Raw genomic sequence first — 21,938 nt, 5'->3', positions numbered from 1 at the left:
AATTCTAATGTACTATATAATTTGCTTCTTTAATGTTTATTGTCTTTCTCCACTAAAATGTAAGTACCTCCTGGGCAGGGATCTTGTTTGGTTTGCTGATACAGCTCCTCTGCCTAGAATGCCTGACCTATTATGGGGAATCGATACACAACTGTTAAATGAATGACACCAGTACTCTAGAAACTCTGCAGAAGTGTAATGAATATAAAATGTGTTATTGTAGCTGAAAACTTATTCTCATTCCTTCTCTATTATAGAAGTCTTCTCTGAAAGTGGTATAATTGATTAGGCATCCTTTTCTCATGGCTTTTCTAGAAAAAAATATCATTTTTTATAAGATTTATTGTAAGTTCATCACCAATTCAGAACCCATGTTCTGAAGACTGGAGGAAGCCAATAACATTTTTTTGTTATATAGTTGATAGTCAGCTGTCAATGTCCTGACAACAGGCACAATGATGATGATCATAACAACTGTGAAAAAAAAAAATCTAAAAAACACTTTTTGTGTTTTGAGACTTAAATGAGAAAGTCATTTAATAACATTAAATGTCTGTAAAACATATAAACAGAACAAAAACAAGTTACTATAGAAAATGAAGAACAGTAAGCCCCTTCTCAATGAGTGGAATGATTTCCTACAACGAGATCTACATGTCTCATTCACAAATATCGTGAGTATACATGTGAACTGTTACCAGAGGATTTCTTCCCCCCAAACAGACTGTTGGATATAAAACGTTTTAAAAGTTAAATATGTTCACAAATTTTAAAACAAAATATTAATACTACGGACCAGTAATTCTCAATGTCAGGAATGTTTTCTATTTTCTGTTCTTTAAGAGCAGACAGAGGAGAACCTTAGGGTGAGGGCATGGTGTTTTTTTTTCCTTTTTTTGAGATGGAATCTTGCTCTGTCGCCCAGGCTGCAGTGCAGTGGCATGATCTCAGCTCACTGCAAGCTCCGCATCCCGGGTTCATGCAATTCTCCTACCTCAGCCTCCCCAGTAGCTGGGACTACAGGAGCCCGCTACCACGCCCGGCTAATTTTTTTGTATTTTTAGTAGAGACGGGGTTTCATCGCATTAGCCAGGATGGTCTCGATCTCCTGACCTCGTGATCCGCCCACCTCGGCCTCCCAAAGTGTTGGGATTACAGGCGTGAGCCACCGCGCCCAGCCAAGGGCATTGTTTTAAAAAGTGTCCGAGGTGATTCTGATGCCAGCACACACACACACACACACACACACACACACTTCACCATTTCTTTCTAACTTCTACTAGGGCTCACCAATTCTTGCTAGATTAAGCTTTTATGAAATGGAATGGAAGCTGGTGGCACACAAAATCCTAAGTTGTTACTATTTTAAAAACAAGAAAAACAGAAACCAGCTACCAAAATTTTAAAAATGGCTCAAATGAACTTGAGATACCTCCCTGTCCTGTTTTTTTTCCCCATTAGTTTAACTTTAAGAACAAACTGTCTTGTTTTCTTTGGCCTACTTGCAGCCCACACAGCTGAAATTATTTACTTTGAAATATTTTGTTTTGGCTTCAAAAAATAAGGAAAAAATGATTGTTCCCAGTTACAGCTATTTTACATAGAATATGGAGAAAATACAAGGAAATCTATGCATAACTCTCAAATGCATGGCATAACAAAATTAACATTAATGGACTCTTCACAACTAAGTACAGTTATAAGTCATAAAAGATTAAATCAAACATATTTTGCCACTTGGCAAAACTACAATTATTTCTCCTATTTGCACAGTGTCATGAATTGACTGAAAACTCAAGGAAAGACAATTAACTGTCCCCCTTCATGGGGGTTCTAAAGCATGTCCTGCAGATTCTCTACCTACTGAAGGGCCATAATCAATATTGAGAGACTTAGGACTTAATTTTATAGTACGAAACTATGAAAGAGCATCTCTTTGTTATGGTGCTGAAGACATGCAGCCTCTATTGCTTGAAAGTACAATGAACCTGGAGCCTGAAAGTGATTCAACATTAAATCTGACACCTGTGTCAATGCTCAAGCATGCCGGGCACAGCTTGATACTGCTATTACAAAGCCAAAGCAAGGCAGCAGCTAACACGGAAAGAGACCTAAGGGTCAGAACTACATATAATCAGCACGAATTCTGTGAGTGGAAGGCAAATGCACTGCAGTTCAGATATTGCTAGATGAACAAGGATGCCTGGCAAAAGGAAAAAATGACAAAAACACAAAAATCATTGCAGGCATTTTCACACACCATGGATAAGCAAACACGTCTTTAAGGATATGAAATCTTCAGAAACAGTTGTTTCTATCCCAATGTTATGTAACAAAAAACTGCAAAGTAATGATTGGCTAACTGATTTCTCAATCTTAGCAACTAGTGATGAATGAAATTAGTAGCCTATAGACAAACAATACTGCTACAACATTCACATAACTAAATATTAAGGCACCAAAGATTCTAACTCCCACCAACCTCTCTTCATTTTCTCCCTAAGCAAGAGGGGAGTTTTCTTTCCTCTCTTGGGGGATCTTAACTATCCACAGAAAAGTTTATATTGAACCATTATGTAATCCTTAAGTAAAATAATCATGGGACTATGGACAAAGTAAAAATTTCTATTTGCTTTCCAAAACACAAAACTAAGTTAAAACTTTATACCTGATAATCCTTTTCTGAATGGACCAAGGGTTTTTGGTGACTTGAATCTTATCACACGAAAACATGTCTATTCAATTTTTATTTCACCTGCTCTGTGACATTTTAAAGATTACTGATGTCATCATATTTTCTTCATTTTCCTTTACACACTCAAGAGCAAAATCATTAAATATAAGTTAGGAAGACATTTAAAAATACTTAATTTCTGAAATTTATTACCACCTTTCTTTACCTCTTTTGTCTCTTCTGGGTCTGAATGATCCACAGTTATATAAAGATCATTTTGTAAATATTTCAGAGCACTAAGGGGATCCATTTGGGCCTTTTCTTCAAACCTAGAAAATGTAAACAAGGATAATTATCTGGAGTTATAAGAAAATATCAGAAATGTCTTTCAGACCTGGAATAAAATACACTGTTATACTGAGTATGAGGAGTTGTTCTGGATATTTAGAAAATGTCAGTTTAGGAATCCAGAATTAACAATACTGCCATGTAGATAGTGTAGTTGTGGAGTTCTTGGAAATGTAATGGTAATACCAGGTGGTCACAGGCAGCTGTGGTGCTAGAGACTGGGTAGGAGCATTTCCTATCTTCTCTTAAAACTACAAGGTAGCACTAAACCAACTACCAAACAAAGTGAATATACTACATATTTTATAAAACAGAACTTCAGAAAATCCCAATGTGTTTCATCCAAAACAAGTAGACATAAAAATAAAAACACTTGCTTAGATTTGTGTATTTTCTAATGGAGATACTTAACAGATACCTTGGAAACTGAAATAAGCAGGGTATCTTTAAATGAATATCATTAACACTGATTACTTTTAATGAGATTATGTCCATGTCTCAGTCAGTAAAAACTGCAGCAACCACTTATCAAGCATTTGTAATATGCTAGACATTGTATCAAGTATTTTACATGTATCACTTCATCTATTCTCACAATAATGCTATGATGATGATCTATTTTATCATCGTTTATCACACAAAAAAACAAAAAAACAGGGTGCTGTGGCTCATGCCTGTAATCCCAACACTTTGGGAAGTCAAGGTGGGTGGACTGCTTGAGCCCAGGAGTTTGAAACCAGCTTGGCCAACATGGCAAAACCCCATCTCTACAAAAATTAGCCAGGTGCGGTGGCACGTGCCTACAGTCCCAGCTACTCAAGAGTCTAAGGTGGGAGGACTGCTTGAGCCTGGGAGGTCAAGGGTGTAGTGAGCCATGATCGTACCACTGCACTCCAGCCTGGATGACAGAGTGAGATCCTGTCTCAAAAAAAAAAAAAGCAAAACTGAGGTGCAGAGAATGAATCTGGATGAGTTCTCCTAAACAACAACAAAAATCTATAAGTATCTATATCTATATATCTATTTGAAAAAGATAACGTCTCTGTTATACCATAATTACATACAGGTTTATTTCTAATAAGTTGGTATACTTTTCAAAATATACAGACAAGGAAAAGATGAATTTTCTTTGAGTAGGAAAGATGATGAAGAGCCTTTCACGATGGTGTTCAGGTTGATGGCATCCTTGGTGACAGGGTTTCTGTACTTCACGCAGGGACAAAGACTAGCAAAATATTACAGCTCTCTTGTATCAGGCAGTACCCTAAGAGTGACAGCCAGGCTTACAGCCTTCAGATGAGAGTCCTTTAGGTAAAGACCATGTTAGTTTACCATCTTGTCCACAACAGATTAGATTAGACCAAGGTTTTGGCACCCACGCTTTGATTAGCAGTTTATAAAGTAGTTTGGCAGAATTCTTCCTAATAGGGACACTCTCCCCAGGAAATGCTTTCTAAGAAGATTCTTTGTCTTCGATAATCTGAATGTGAGACACATAAGGACATGTAAAGAGCAGACAGAAATAGAGAAGGCAGTAAACAGAAGCCATGAGATGGCAGATTCTGTCTGTTCGTCCATCCGTCCGTCCGTCTGTCCGGCCATCCATCCATCCATCCATCCATCTATCTTTCTATGCCTCTATCTATCTATCTATCTATCTATCTATCTATCTATCTATCTATCTATGCATCTATCTAATCAATCTATCTATCTATCTAGGCCACAAGGTTGGGAGAAAGTCAGCAGTAGTCAGTAGGACAGGACAAGCAGATGGAGAAAGAAGCAGACAGAGGTACAAGGAAAAGCTACAGCAGCACCTGGCTACTAGAATTGTTCCAGTATCCTAAACAATTCTCCATCCAGTTTCACCGTTCAAATGCTGAGAAGGTGCCTTAATTCCCTGAATAATCTAATAATAAATTCTTTTTCAGCTGAGGTATCCAAAGCATGTCATTATCCTTTACAACCTGAAATAACCTAACCAACACACACCCACAATCCTATATCCAGTAAAGAGATCAGTGTCCTGAAAGTTATGTTCTCCATCTTCATTTTCTAAGCTATTTTTGGCCAGCAAGAACTTATCACAGACTTGTGTCTGCAGCCTAGAATCGTATTTTAATCAACAGTTCTGCCCTGTTCCTAAATTAACAGAAATTAATCCTATAACAATTTTTTTTGCCCATTTCTACCCTCAAATCATCAAGTTTGGAAACCTGAATGTCGTATGAAAAAATAATAGTGGTATTTTATTTATTATATCAAGTGACATCAGTAAGAAACAAGGAGGTACTTCCTTGGCACACAATATAATTCTTTCCCTCCTTCTAAATTTATATTCTAACTAAACAGAATAATTATTTTCCATTATGAACAAAACAAAAATAAGCCAGTCTAACAGTGTAGTACAAGCTCCCATATTATAAAAAAATAAATCTGCATAACATTTGAATTAAAAAGGCAATTTCTGTGTTCTACCCAATTCATAGACACAAACTTCTTCTATTCTGTCTACAATGTAGCGATGTCCCTCAAATTCTTGAATTTATCTAACAGCTTGGTAGAGAAAAAGGTCTAAAATAAGCCTTTTATTGTCTGAATTAGTAGTTGACAAGATTTTCAAGATGCCCTAAGAGTCATCCTCGACTGCTTTCTTTCTCTCATACCCATATCAAATCCATCAAGAAATTCTGTTGGCACAATCTTCAAAGTTTATCCGGAATGTTAAGATGCCTTCTTGATCTCTTGTGGAGTGTCTCCTCCTCTGCCTGTCCCTCAAATGGTGGTGGTCCTCAGAGAATACCCAGCAACCCTTCACTCTTCTTGCTCACCCTGAGCAAGCTCCTTCTCCCACGACTCACAACTGTAATGTCAGGCCAAGTCTTTTCACCAAATGTTCAGACGGTCTCCGCCTGCATGTCTCACAGACTTCTCAAACCTAAAGTGCCCCAAATTGAACTAATCTTTTCCAACACATAAACCCGTTGTTTCTGAAGAATTCCCCACCTGAGGGAAAGCAGCCACGAGTTTTACCCAGTTCTTCTGGAAGAACATGCAGAATGATTTTTATAAAATACAAGCCTGAATGTGTTACTCCTCTACTTAAAATCTTTCCATCTCCCCTAAAAGCTGATGGCCCTTTACAAGCTGTCCCTTTCCTAGTCCTTTCAACCTCATTTCCTACCACAATCACCTCACTCATTCTACTTCCACCACACTTCTTCTCAATTCACTTCTCAAATTATTCAGGCATCTTTTTAACTTCAGAGCCTTGACTATTACCTATCTAGAACACTCCCCACCCCACCAGACAGCTATATGATTCAGTCCCTTTTGTCCCTTAAGTTTCTATTCAAATGCCATCTTCACTGTGCAGTCTATCCTGATATTCTCATTTAAAACTATATTCCCACCCCCCTCACCTGTACAAACAATAACTCAATCTGTTTCTTTTCATTGTACTTACCATCTAACATGTAATATAAATTCCTTATTATGTTTATTGTTAGTCTCCCTTCTTAAGAATGGACACTTGAGGGCAGATTTTTGTTCATTTTCTTCATTGATACGTATGTATATATGACGGTTAAGCGGTGAGCTCTGGAGTCAGAACGCTCAGGCTCAAATCCTGGCTCTGTCACAGAATAATATACAGGGTCTAGCATAAAGTAATTGACAGTCTGGTCTTGAAATCCTGGCCTCAGGCAATCCTCTTACTTCTGCCTCCCAAAGTGCTGGGATTATAAGCATGAGCCACTGCACCTGGCCTTAAAGCAAATTTTTATTACCATATAACACTACAGTAACCAAAAGGAGAGAAATCCTTTTCTGCATTTTTTAGTAGTTTATTACCTTCTAGGCTAAAAAGCAAACATGACTCAGGGTGCGTGCGTGCGTGTGTGTGTGTGTGTGTGAATGTATATGTATATATATGAAAATGTTTGATTAAATGATTTTACAATTTAATAATGAAGGTGACATAAAACTACAAGCTTTGAAATTGTATTGTGAAACATCAAATTAGGAAGATATGGTATAGTCAACTATATCACTACATTCACTGTTAAGAGAGTTATCAAAAGCTCAGGCGCCTGTCATTAAGTTAGAACTGATCTAATTTGTAGTTAGCTTTTAGTTACTTCCATGTAGGCATGTCACCTTCACAGAAATTATTTTCCATTTTTTTAACAGTTGCAAAATTTCACTTGTTCTGTATTTATAAATTTTTAGCATCAATATCTGTATTTTGTATCTTCTTTTGAAAAATGAAAGCAAAAATAAGTGGAATAACAGGGCATTTACAAAATTCATGATCTTCATAGTATTTACACTGTCTCATTATTAAATTTGCCAAGAGAAATATAGCTGATAATGTTAATTAAATGTTTTCAGTGAATTATTTTCATACCTGTGTTTTCTTATGAGGTACTTGCAATGCCTCAGTAAATAATCTTTTGAAGGTCTACACAACTTCAGTGACCAGAAGTCATCTAATCTCATCTTTGGAGAGCAAGATTTTCCTGGATTCCCACCAAATAAGTAATGAACCTATAATAAGCAAAATAAGCCAGATTTTTAAAAATGCATGCATACCCAAGATATTCTAGTAGCAGTGCATAACAGGTTAACTTCCTGAGCCCATTCAAATAAAAAAATTAAAAATTATACTGCATTTTTACCAAAAGCTTCTCTTGATTTTTCTCATTTCTATTTTGCTTTAAAGCACCATGGCTACTTTAAAAAACTGCACGTATGCTAAAATGAGTTATATTACCATAACTACAATGACAGTGGAAGGCATGAAACAAAAACAGTGATAGGAAGAAGTTAATCCAAGATATTATTTGCTGAGGACAACAAATAATGGGGATAAAATTAATCAAAATATTGATCATATAACAAATATCTTAAAAATTCTGACATAAATGCTGAATCACTAAAAGTTAACAGTCAAGTCAACAGGTCAACTAGAAACTTTAAAAAAATTTTAGGCCAGGCGTGGTGGCTGACACCTGTAATCCCAGCACTTTGGGAGGTCGAGGCGGGCGGATCACGAGGTCAGGAGATTGAGACCATCCTGGCGAACACTGTGAAACCCCGTCTCTACTAAAAATACAAAAAAATTAGCCGGGCATGGTGGCGGGTGCCTGTAGTCCCAGCTACTTGGGAGGCTGAGGCAGGAGAATGATGTGAACCCAGGGGGCGGAGCTTGCAGTGAGCAGAGATTGCGCCACTGTACTCCAGCCTGGGCAACAGAGCGAGACTCTGTCTCAAAAAAAAAAAAAAAATTTTAACATCTTAATTTTGCTTTAACTGAAATGCCAAATATTAAATGGCACATATAATTTGTGAAATAACATTAAAAACATTATTCCATAATTCAATACCAAAAATGAAATGCAAAAGGAATTTATAATGATTTCACTATTACATTAATCAGTTATCTGTTCCTCAGATAACTTTGGAAGACAAAATAGTGAAGAAACGCAATCACTTTCATAGGTGGTAGAAGTGAGAGGTACAACTGCCTAAATTTATTGCACTTGAATGTTTTTCTGTACGTATACAAAAGCATTTAAATATTTAAATATTTTAATTACAATTAGTGTATACATTTATTAAATTTAAATTTTTCCTAAAATTTTAAAAACATTTATATTCATTGGTGTTATATAATAGAGTTATTATCCCTATCCTATGGATGGAAATTCATTTACTCCTTAAATTGAGAGGTTATAAAAGAAAGGGCTTTTACTCACTCCCATGTTATCTTTTACCTAAAGGTCTCAAAGTGTATTGTGTAGAATTTAAATAAATCATCCATGGCTTAACAGAAAGAATTGGTCTCTGTCAGTAATTTACTATGTAATCTAAGTCCAATCACTTAAGTACATGGTTAAGTTTAAGAGAGAAATAAAGAAAGAACTCTCAACACTATGACACTAAAAATTCACAACAGATGACCATTTCACAAGGCTGATTTAAAAGAGGTATCACTAGTATATCAGGAAAATTAAGATTAAAAAGACTTCGCACACAATAGGAAAATCTAAAACCAAAAACCATGTTATATCACGGAACAAGGTACCTAAATGCTGACAACTGTACATATTTTACTTGGATAGTCACATTGTAGAAACATTAGGCTATGTCATGTATCTAGATCTATACAGCTAAGAAGCTGCCACTGACTATTTTCAAAAAAGGAAAAGTACCAAGAATTATAGACTACGTAAAAATGCTTATTCTCTTAAGGAATTTTAGGGAGAAGTGATATTGGGTATTTGTTATTCTATTGAATGTCTACTATGTATTTTAACTTTTTACTCAAACCCAATTTAAAACAATCAAAGATATATTTGGGGATTGTTTCAGATAGTAGGCCATGGAAAGTTTACAGGTCAATGTAGTTAGGATACCTTGTGTAGCTCATCGTATACAAGCTGATGGGCAAACCTTGGACATGGTTCTTCTTCCTGAAGACTTTTAGTTGGATTATCCTTTGCAGCTTGATCATTCTTATAGACACAAGACCTGCAAGACATTGCTTTTAAGGCATTCTAGAGAATTAGCAGAAAAGATAATACAACTGTAGCAAGCAAATTAACTGCATGTCTAATTACTAACAAAAAATTTTAGAAATGTGTTCACATCACATCTTAAAGTTCTAGTTATTCATAAAACAATCGGAATTTGTTAGAACTGAGTTCTAAAGTTCTTTTGATGTCCACTAAATAGCTCACATATCCTACTTTTTGTTATGAAATACAAACAGCATACATGAAAGCTCAAACTAAAGACTGAAAGAGATGCTATCTTGTCTATGTATGCACAATAAAAATGTACAGTATACATTGCTGTCATTTGACTGTAAATAAATGTCCTATTTAGAAAATAATAAATTCCTTAGCTGCAGAGCACTATTCCCCATTATGAATGGAGAAGCTCTCTGAAGTGCTTCTGTTCTGCACAATATTCACTTATGGAGCAATCACAGAATGTCAGAGCTGGATCCATGTTTTCCCAAAGCAAAATGTGCAGCACCAGTTCTGTGGGACGCTCTATGACACAAAAGTCATGGTTTGGAAATGCTAAGTAATACTGTCCCCTCCTTGCTATAGTCAAGCCTCTTCGTTTTATGAAAACTAAGATCTGGGAACATTAAAGAAACAGCATTGTTCTCAAGTTCACACATCTACTTGAGAACGGAACCTAGACTAAAATACAATTCTCTTGAGTCCCAGGCCAGGAACCATCTACTACTTGAAAAACACAGAGGTAAAATCCATTCACTGAACATCATTGTATACATAGGTACCGATATTGATTTTTTTCCAATACTGACTTTTAAATATACAATGTCACAAATTAACATAATACTCTCATTTCTCTCTCTTTTGAATAAACCAACAACCTCAAATAATTGTTACATTGGGATTGCAGCAGAGACAAGAGTTCCTTACCAACTATTCCTCACAATGTCATAAATCCAGAATGAATTTCTAACATTTTCTTCCCTCTTTTCCTTATCTTTGCTGAGTCCAGATAAGACGTGTATTTCATTCAGTTCTGGATCAATAGTTGCTCTCTGTGTAAATCCTGTCATTGGAACTATAAATTAAAGAAAAAAATAAGATGAAAATATTCACATTAGATAGATTAGTATTTCCTTCCTTCCTTCCTTTTCTTTCTTTTTTTAAAGAGACAGCGTTTCACTCTGTTGCCCAAGCTGAAGTGCAGTGAGGCACAACCATGACTCACTGCAGCCTAGAACTCCTGGGCTCAAAGGATCCTCCTGCCCCAGCCTCCCAAGTAGCTGGGACTACAAGCATACAAGCATGCACCACCACACTCAGCTAATTTTTTTATTTTTTGAAGAGATGGGGTCTTGCTATGTTGCCCAGGCTGGTCTCAAACTCCTGGCCTTAAGCAATATTCCTGCCTCATCCTCCCAAAGTGCTGGTGTTACAGGCGAGCCACCACATCCAGCCCCTACTAGTTTCTCTTGAAAAGATCAATACGCCTTTATTCTGCTTTATGTGTCCACATACTTAACTTCTAACACACTACATAACTTTTTAACTAAACAATAAACAATTATATATTGCCTTCTCCTTACTCTATGAGCTCCACAAGGAAAGAGGCTGTTTTGTTCACTATTTTGTTCCCAGTGTCTAGAATAGTGCCTGGAATATAACAATTACTAAATGATTTGTGGAAAGACTAAAGGAAATGTCAATTGCCAGCTACAGGGAAAAAAGAAGCAGAAAGAGGTACGCAATATAATCATTTTTACATAAGGAAGGAAAGGATAATGCTTTAATTAACTGATTTATTATCTGGGACAGTTCTAATTTGATAGTAGAGATTAAATATTCAAATCTTGACCTGGGAAAAAAAATTTGATAAAAGGTAAAACACAGCATTGCTTAATAAGGTCAGAGTCATTTAAAATATCTGTTCATCACATATAATAACTTCCAAAAATAAAATTTAATATTCTGGGCCAGGTGCAGTGGCTCGTGCATGTAATATCAGTGCTTTGGGAGGTCAAGGTGGGAGGATCATATGAGGCCATGACCTCAAGACCAGCCTGGGCAACACAGTGAGACCCTGTCTCTATGAAAACTAAAAATCAGCCAAGTGTGGTGGTGTGCACATGTAGTTCTAGCTATCTGGGAGGCTGAGGTGGGAGGATCCCTTGAGCCCAGAGTTGGAAACTGCAGTGAGCTATTATCGTGCCATTGTACTTCAGCCTGAGTGACAGAGTAAGACTCTGTCTCTAAAGCAAATAAATAAATAAATAAAAATTCTGGGGTATAATATGCCATTTTGTTTCCTTGAGTGGCTTAAACTCCCCAAAGTTAATAATGCTGTATTTTTATAAGAAATCTATTAAATAAATGATGATCACTTTGCATTACCCAATAATCTGTAAAACACTGATATGGCAAATGACAAATTTTCTTATTCTTATTTGAAAATGTTTGAAATATAATTTCATATATATAAAGTGCATATTATGAACTCAGCTACTTCACAACATAATTGTCATGATCTAAAACAATGTCATTGTTTTAACATTTCTTTTACCCATGAACAATTATCATATGCTCAAAAAGCTAAACAAATATCAGATTGAAGTGAAATATTTACGTCAACCTAGAATACTATGTATTGCAGGAGATGCCAGCCATATTGATCTTGGTCTTCTTTATCTACTTTAGTGGGACCAAATAATCCAGTATTTATTTTTTCCTAGTCTACCTTAAATTCATGTCCTTTTACATTCTTATTCAACAAATTTGGGACATTTTAAAGACCATCCAAATGCATTTCACAGTAACTATATTATAAAATTATACACACACACACAACATATAATTTGTATACATACATACACAATATTTATATTTATACACACACATATGTCAACCTGATCTTAATAATAGCCTACACCCTCATGCCACAGTCTTTAGTGTATGTAAAGTCTGGTACAGTCGAACCTCCATATCCCTGGGTTCTATGTTCAAGGATTCAAACCACTACAAATTTAAAGTATTAAAAAAAAAAAACAAACCGCAAACAAAAAACAAAACCCATAAATGGTTGCATCTGTGTTGAAGACATACAGACTTTTTTTCTTGTCATTATTCCTTATAACAACTATTTACATTGTATCAGGTATTATAAGTAACCTAGAAATGACTTAAAGTATAGGAGGGAATGTGCGTAGGTTACACCATATCACGGACTTGAGCATCTGAGGATTCTGGTATCCAAGAGAGGTCCTGGAACCAGTCCCTCAAGGATGCCAAGGGACAACTGTATTTTCTTAATAAGGCATGGTAAATTTTCAGAAGTGATGTGCTCAGGTTCTAACCTCTGCTCCTCAGATAACTTTGGAAGATAAAAACAGTGAAGAACTGGAATTACTTTCGTAAGTGGTAGAAGCAAAGGGTATAACTGCCTAAATTTATTGCATTTAAATTTCGTTATTCTATTTTGTCTTAATAGTGAGCCTTTGAATTAAAAATTTTATAACATGGCTTGGCAAACTATGGCTTGATCTGGCCTGCTCAGGGTCAAATCAGGCAATGTCCATTCATTTACATGTTGTCTTTGGCTGTTTTCACCTACAATTATTACCAGAGCCTGTAACTCACCAGAGATAAAAGATGAAAAACTTCCAAATAAGTCATCGAATACAAAGAGAAGAAGTAGATTGTAAGGAAGGCTTCTGTGGAGAGCTTCTAATAAGGACATAGGGGCATAAATAAGAATGAGAGCAGAGCTTAAAGTAACTCCCAATCTTTACTTTGTTAATCATATATGTTCCCAACTTGTGTGCCTATTCTCAGCTTACGCATTCTATAGGAAAGCTTGGTTGACAGTATGTGCTGTGCACTTATACAAGACCTTGATCAGTGTCTCATTTATGAGAGAAACCTACTGGAAAAAGAGACCTACACACTGTAAAAGAAACTGCTGTTAACTACCTTTCTTAATTGATACAGTCCTTTATTCATAAATGTTAAAGTTTAGACATGAATTATAGACAGGAGGAAAAAAATCAACAGTGTAAAAGAGAGGGACCTAGATGAACAAATAGAACAACCAGGAAAAGACAAATCACAGAAAAGAACATAACTTGGGGGGGAAAAAAACCCTATGAGTATACTTGAGGAGATTAAAGAGAATATTTCATGTGCAAAACAAGAATAAGCTGCCATAAAAAGGAGCAGGGACTATGAAAAGATACTAAAAAGTGAAACTATGACCAAAAAATTCAAATGACAGAATGAAACTACAGACATAGTTAGAAACAAAGTCAGTGGTCTCTAGATAAAACTGATAAATCACCAGAATAAACAGCAAAAAGATAGAAATTATGAGGGAAAAGTTAAAGGACACAGAGGATATATCCATCGAAGCCAAATTATCTGAAAAAAAGACCAGAAGGAAAGAAGAAATAATGCAGAAGAAAAAATAAAGTTTCCCTGAACTGGGTGTCCTGTTTGAGAGAGCCCACTGCAAGCTAGGCATGTTTAATTTAAAAAGATGGTGCACACATATATCTATGGTTTTTTTTTTTTAAAAAGATGGCATGTAGATATATAGATGTACATCTCCACCTTAATATGAAATGTTAAAACTCCAAGAAAAGAAAAATTCTAAAAGCTTCCAAAGAAGGAAACAGCAGATTATTATATACAGAGGAATAAAAATCAAACTAACATTAGACCTTGTCAGGGGCTCAGAACACAATACACTCTGGCATTCTAAGTACTTTGAACTAAAGAACACTGGAAGGCCTCAGAACAGCTTCAGAACCAAGTTCTTTCTCACTTTCTTCTGCCCTCCTGCTGCCTGTCTTCCCTCATTCTCCCTAGAAGTGAGTCATCAAATCAGAATTCCTCTTCCTCAAGGTGGGTCATAAAAACTAGAACCTCTTTTTCCCAAAGTCAGCCTAGACTTTTAAATTCTAAAAACTAGAATTACTGATCCAACTTTCCTCTGCCTTTCTGTCTAGGAGCTGGCCATAAAGAAATTCTGTGATCTGCCCTTGTCTGATAGTAGGTCACAAGACCCTTGCTGTAGCAGGGTCCTGCCCCGTACCCAGGAGGAAGAAGTACTACACAGAGGGGCCAAGAAGAATCTGAACAGACGGGCCTTGTTGGGTTTCCCCACCTCAGTCTACCTGCATTAAATTATAGCCTTTTACCCAATCATATTTCTAACCAGCTGTTCATTCTTCATTAAATCTTAGCAAAAAAATGGACAGTTTTCCCTGTATCTTTGGGTCATTTCTTCTGAAGGCTCACATGCCACATAAAACTTTCATTAAATCAATTTGTTATGCTTTCTTTTGTTAACCTGTCTTTTATTATAGGAGTGTCAAACCATGACTCTTAAAAGGGTTGAGGAAAAGTATCACAACTCTTTTGGCCCTACAACTTATCAGTAACAATGAATGCTAGAATACAATGGAATAACAACTTTAAAATTCTGAGAAGTATAAAAAGATATGGAACTAACTTTCCATTTCCAGTTAAACTAGCAATCTTAACGAGGGCAAAATAAGAGAATTTTAAAGTCCATACATATGACTACATATATACATATATATGTATATAAACTTATTTAAGGAGATATTCCAACAAAACAAAAAAAGGAATCCAAGAAAGAAGATGGCATGAGATATAAGAGACGGTGGCACTGACACATGACACAGGAAAAGGAAATTAGAAAGAAAATCAAGATCCATTAACTCTTGAGCCTTGTATATGACATTTTAGTGTTAATAATGTAGAATAGTTTCTTCTCTATATTCTAATCACAATACCTGAATTTATATAGTGTCCAATTTTCCCTTTCCGCCATGGTTCCTTGACCTAAAATATTGGTCCTAGTGTTTTTCTTCAGGCAACAACAAATTTTGATCATTTATCACATACTTCTAGCATTTCCTAGATTTAGTTTTCACTGAGTCCTGCTCCCAAATGGGTTTTTACTGTGGGTCTCTATACGGCAAATGTGCTAAGGCAAATATGCCTGAGAATATTTTATGTCACCCTCACATCTCAAAGTTAGGAAGATTTAAATTTCTTGATTCAAAGTTGTTTTTCTTGGCTACTTTTAAACTTTATCGTTTTTTCTCATTCTACATTGCTGTTCAACTGTCAAATGTCTATCTTCTTGTTCCCTTACAGGTCATCTGCTTTTTCTCTCTGAAATCTTTCAGAATTTTCTCTCTGCTATTCTTAATTCTACTTTAATCCACTTAGGTATACGCTTTCCCTTATTTGTTCTATTTGGTACACTATGAGCTCTTTCGCCAATCTGAAGTCTTTCACCATTTTTGAATTTTAAGAAATGTATCTCCATTATTTCTACAATTATTTCACCTACATTTTTTTTTTTTTTGAGATGGAGTTTCACTCTTGTTGCCCAGGCTGCAGTCCAGTGGCACGATCTCAGCTCACTGCAATCTCCGCCTGTGGGTTTAAGCAATTCTCCTACCTCAGCCTCCCAAGTAGCTGGGATTACAGACATGCGCCGCCAAGCCTGGCTAATTTTTGTATTTTTAGTAGAGACAGCATTTCAATATGTTGGTCAGGCTGGTCTTGAACTCCTGACCTCAGGTGATCCACCCATCTTGGCCTCCCAAAGTGCTGGGATTACAGGTGTGAGCCCCCGTGCCCGGGCTTAAATTTTTATTTTTCTTTCCTTCTGGAATTCCTTTTAAGATGTTGGCACTTGTACAACAATTCTCTATCTTTCTTAGTTTCTCTACTCTATTTTCTATTTCTTTATCTTTTTTCCCTCGCTTTTTCCTGGAAGAGTGCTCTTGCTAATCTTCCAACTGATTAATTCACTCATACCATCCTACTTATATTTGTTGTAGTCTTCATTTTCATTATATTTTTCATATCTACTATTTCCATATGGTTCTGTTTTTATAACGTTTGGATCTTATTTCATATTACTAGTGTGTTCTCTTACATCTTTAAGTGTATCCATCATGCTTATTTTAAATTCTTGGTTCATCTTTTTTTTTTTTTGAGATGGAGTTTCGCTCTTGTTGCCCAGGCTGGAGTGCAATGGCACAGTTTCAGCTGACTGCAATCTCCGCCTCCTGGGTTCAAGCGATTCTCCTGTCTCAGCCTCCCGAGTAGCTGGGACTACAGGCACGTGCCACCATGCCTGGCTAATTTTGTATTTTTAGTGGAGACGGGGTTTCTCCATGTTGGTCAGGCTGGTCTCAAACTCCCGACCTCAGGTGATCTGCCTGCCTCAGCCTCCAAAAGTGCTGGGATTACAGGCATTAGCCATCACCGCTGGCCGTTCATCTGTTTTAATAATTCTGCTTTATATCATGTATAAGTTTACTCATTTTTTTTTTTGAGACAGTTGTAGTCCTCAACTGTCTAGTTATATCAGTATGCAAGGTAATGTTTTTCAGGGAATCAGCTCTTCTTTCTGGTAAGATATATTGGAGAGGACTCAAAGGCCAGGCCTTAACTGGTAGAGATTAAGGAAAATAGAGAGGAAAAGTCATAGGGTTGTGAAGCATAGGCACAAAGAACCAAGAATCATGTCCATATATGATCACGCCCCTATGCAACAGTTTTGTACCTTTAAACCCTTCAGGCAAGGGTTTAAAGAGGAAGGAGAAGGCAGTCTCCCTGGACAAAGGGAGAAGAGAGGAAGAAATGAACTATTGAGAACAGACGGTCAGTCCACATGTTTTCATCAACTCTGAACTCCAGCAGGGTTTCTGCACTGACATAATGTTTGCCCACCGAATTCTGACACTAGTGGGCTAGGCTACCGCTGCTAGTTTCTATAGTGAAAGGGTAAAAATTAACTGAAGGGTAATCTGGGGGAGAGTGAGCCTTCAGTCTCATTTAAGGAGTTTCTGGAATCCTGCTGCTCTCAATTTTATTTCTCTGGGGTTGATTCTGGGGAAGGGAATCAGCAGCCTGTGTCAGTTTGCTACTTTGGCAGAAGTACTTTTCATTTTATAGCATTCTATGTTATTTGAGTTTTGCTTTATTGATCATGTGAACTGCATTACTTTTATAATAATTATAATAATAAAAAGGAAGGCTGGTTAAATAAAAATGGCATTATCAAAAAACAAAAAAAACTAAAGGTCAAAACCAAGAAAGCAGCTTTCATTCTAATATGGCAAAACTATCAATAGTTTTCTGTACTGATTTTCTTTGCAAGATGAAAACAAGGCTATCTTTTCAATTTTTAAGAGTTTCTTTTCTCTTTTTTTTTTGTTTTGAGACAGAGTCTCACTCTGTCACTCAGGCTGGAATGCAATAATGTGATTTCAGTTCACTGCAACCTCTGCCTCCCAAGTTCCAGCAATTATCCTGCCTCAGCCTCCTGAGTAGGTGGGACAACAGGCGTGCATCACCACACCAGGTTAACTTTTGTATTTTTAGTACAGCCGGGGTTTCACTATGTTGGCCAGGCTGATCTTGAACTCCTGACCTCAGGTGATCCGCCTGCCTCGGCCTCCCCAAGTGTTGGGATTACAGGCGAGAGCCACCATGCCTGGCCAATTTAACAGTTTCTAATGGGTATATTTGCGGGGGGAGGAGGGAAGGACAAAAGACCTGCAACATAAACGATTTTAAAAACTTTAAGATTCAACTGCTAAAAAGCTCAACTAAATGCCAGGACCTTAACCAGTCTTTAACCTTAACCAGTTTAGAAACTGACTCACAAAGAAAAATTAATCAAGCAGATCAGTAAACGTTCATCATTAACATATTTTGAAAGAACATTTATCTGAAAAAAAACAGAAAATAAGAATGATACAATTATCACTGCCAACTCATTATTTTTAGAATTGTTTTAGGAAGTTACAATGATAATCCTTCAACTCTATTTCTTCTTTAACATCTTTAAAACTCAAAATAGAACAGCTAAAGGGGAAGTAAAAAAATTTTATCTATATGTCTGAATCACATCTTTTCTCTTCCTTCCTTGGTTTATCCTCTAAGCAAATGGGAGAGATTGTCAGAATATTTAACATAAAGAAACCCTGTGGGAGGGGGGATAAAAAAAAGTTAACAAATATTTTCGAAGTCCTTTGAATTCCTGAGGAAGATATGTTATTGCATTAACTTATGAATTAATCTCAACTCTATTTTTGCTTCACGGTCCAATGCACATATTCATTACTGATTAGCTAAGACAAAGGAAAAGAACAGTTTTCAGAGCTGTCACAGAAATACAGAATCTAATAAAAAATAGCTTTCCACAAATTCACTATTTGTTAGGATATTTTCAGCTCCAAGTAACAGAAAACCTAACTAACAGTAGATTAATTAGCTCATGTAACAAAATTTTGCAAGTAGACAGCTCCAAGATTGTTTCAGAGTTCAACCAAATCATGGTGCTAGGTTAACTTTCTGCAATTTTCTTGGCCGCCTTCTCATTTTTGAAACTTGCCAATACCAACTCTAAGCATCACATCCTTATATAGAGCACCCAAAGCAGGGAGGCAAAGAATTCTTTCAGCATCTCTCTATTGTCATCAGGGAAGACATTTTTGTCAAATGTCCTCCAGTAGACTTTCTTTATGTCTCATTGGCCAGAATTGTGTCACGTGGGAGGAAGGTAAAGTGAAATAATTTGCCAAAGGATAATAATGACTGGTTTAGACTAATCATGATTAACCATTCATGCCCTGGGGTTAGGCAACTTGCCATTAAACAAAATTATGGTTTGGTTAACAGAAGAAAGGGCCAATGACTCTTGGGAAAGCAAACAACAGTGTCTGCCACATCCTTCTCTTTAAAAGTTGGGACATTTTAAATGTTGGATGGGGCCCTATTAAGCACTAGCAACAACTCCAGTTCAGAACTTCTATTATTTTACTTGAATCTTTCTACCACTCATCATTTATTTTTTGTAAATTTGCAACTAGCTTTTGACACTCAACAATATTTACTGATTTATCTCAGCTGTATTAAGCTATAAAAAACTGAACTCATTGAATGGATCAACCAATTTATTTACTGGTGGACAATCAAATAAATAAAAATCAAATAAGTTGATGGTCAATCCGTCCTCAGATTTTTTCTCCTTGCATACAATACTACAATAAATATCTCTGTATAGCTTATTTTTTGTGGATCTATAAAAGTATATGAGTATGAAAAGTTCGTGGAGTAAAATGCTTAGTCAAAAAAATATATTTTTTGTATTTTAACAGATAATGATAAAGTACTGTTAAAAAAAAAAAAAAAGGCTGTACCAAATACATTCAACCAGAATGTAAGACACCTGCTTCCTCATGGCCATACCAACATTCACTGAGTGATTTTTTAATTTACACTTAAAAGTTATGAATAAAGCTGAACATCTGTAAATGTGTAAATTTACTGGCAATATGAATTATTTTTTCTTTGAAGTATCTATTCATATAATTTGTCATTGTTCTACTACAGGATTATCCACTTTTATTGGTTTATAAGAGCCTTTTGTTCATTGTAGGAAATAAGCTTTGTCTTAATTGCTAGTTTGTCATTATTTGATATTTTAACAATTTTTTATATTTTTTAATTTTGCAAAAATCAAACATTCCTTTTCTTTATGATTTCTGGGTTTGTGGCAGGTTTAGAAGGGTCTTCTCTTAATCCTAGATTAAAAATAATTGGAATTATAATTTTATTTCTTAAGTATGAAACTTAAGTTCACCTAGAATTTTCTTTGATGTACAAAAGTCAAGTAGGGATCCAGATTTTTGCATTTATTCATATTTATTTATTTACTTATTTAAAGAGAAAGAGTCTTGCCGTTGCCCAGGCTGGAGTCAGATTTTCCTTTTTTTAAAATACTGCCAAGTCTTAAGGAATGTCTCCATGTCATATACTGTTTAATCTATTCTCTCTCTCTGACTGGAAATGCCAACTTTACCATATACTAAATTCTCATATGTATTTGGGGACATTTTTATATTATCTGCTCTATTTCATCCCATTAGTCTGTACTTCGGCAAATTGTAGCTTTATAAATATCTGGTAATGCCAGTACTACTTCATTAACTTTCAAAATTGTTGTTAGTGTTCTTGCATGTTTGTTTTTACATGTGAACTTTAATTCTCATTTACTATCAAGTAACCTAAATATCATATCTAAAAATATAAAATACTTTTGTAAGCTTGTAACTAGCAAAAACACCCCTGGGAGGGTAGAAGGGGGAAATCAGGGAAAGTTATCATTACCAATAATTTTGAGAGGCAAAAAGTAGATACTCTGTTTGAATAATGACACATCAAATACAAAACATACTAAACTGACAGCAATGAAGCCTAATTATGTTGAAAATAAGCGCTACCATTTTCTAGTCCAGTAACTAATCTATGTTAATGACAGCAAATCATCAGCTTCAACGTCTTCTCTGCGTTGCCAGTTTGGCTTTACTCATTTAATTGGTAAAAGTATAAAAGGATCGGCCGGGCGTGGTGGCTCACACCTGTAATCCCAGCACTCTGGGAGGCCGAGGCTGGCGGATCACAAGGTCAAGAGATCAAGACCATCCTGGCCAACATGATGAAACCCCGTCTCTATTAAAAGTACAAAAATTAGCTGGGCGTAGTGGCGCATGCCTGTAATCCCAGCTACTCGGGAGGCTGAGGCAGGAGAATCGCTTGAACCCGGGAGGCAGAGGTAGAAGTGAGCCGGGATTGTGCCACTGCACTCCAGCCTGGCGACAGGGCGGGACTCCATCTCAAAAAAAAAAAAAAAAAAGTATAAAAGGATCAGAAACATAAAGAGTTATGACCATACTAATTTTTTAAAATGTCAGTAAGCACAATAAGCACATTCCCCGGGCCAAAATGAAAATCAGTATGATTTTGCTTTTAAGGTTTTCATAAAAATTTATTTATAGATAAATCAAGTTCTGTAGATGTAACTCACATAGCCCTCATATCTTAGTTTCACAGCCTGATAACAGCAGAAGGGAATGAAATTTAATTTTCAAAATTTTGGAGCTAGATGAGGTCTTATGATCAACTGGTCCAATCTCCTCATTTTCAGATGAATAATCAGGTTCAGAGAAGTTATATAATTTTTCTAGAATTACCGAGGGATGAGTGGCAGACCCAGACAAAGAGAGACCAAGTCTTCTGATTCTCAATTTGCTATTCTTTCAATGGTACCAATCTGCTACAATGGTTAGAACAGGATGGAATAAACAATGGCAGATGTGGGAAAACAGAGTGGACACAATTTAAAAATCAAAACAAGTAAATACATAACTACTAAAGAACAAGCATCAGGTTGTAAGACCTCAGTATTACCAATACTTGACTTAGCATTTGGCAAATGAAGAAGGTTCAATATATGCTTCTTCCTTGAATGAATACGAACTGGAGAAAGCACT

General features: G+C 36.1%; 1 protein-coding gene across 6 annotated transcripts in view; it reads right to left on the bottom strand.

Annotated features, from left to right (window-relative positions):
• Positions 1-21,938, bottom strand: part of MKLN1 (muskelin 1) — a 376,139-nt gene that overhangs the window by 14,108 nt on the left and 340,093 nt on the right. For all 6 annotated transcript variants that reach the window (XM_031012932.3, XM_055392285.2, XM_031012931.3 and 3 more), the window contains 4 exons: positions 10,486-10,633; positions 9,442-9,556; positions 7,431-7,570; positions 2,901-3,003 (listed from right to left, as the gene is read on the bottom strand). In XM_031012932.3, coding sequence (XP_030868792.1) covers positions 2,901-3,003; positions 7,431-7,570; positions 9,442-9,556; positions 10,486-10,633 — 506 coding nt within the window. The remainder of the gene's footprint in view (positions 1-2,900; positions 3,004-7,430; positions 7,571-9,441; positions 9,557-10,485; positions 10,634-21,938) is intronic.

This window comes from Gorilla gorilla, chromosome 6, assembly GCF_029281585.2.
Source record: "Gorilla gorilla gorilla isolate KB3781 chromosome 6, NHGRI_mGorGor1-v2.1_pri, whole genome shotgun sequence".
NCBI classification, from domain to species: Eukaryota; Metazoa; Chordata; class Mammalia; order Primates; family Hominidae; genus Gorilla; species Gorilla gorilla.
The sequence above is the reverse complement of the archived record's forward strand: the minus strand, read 5'-3'. Positions and strand labels throughout refer to the sequence as shown.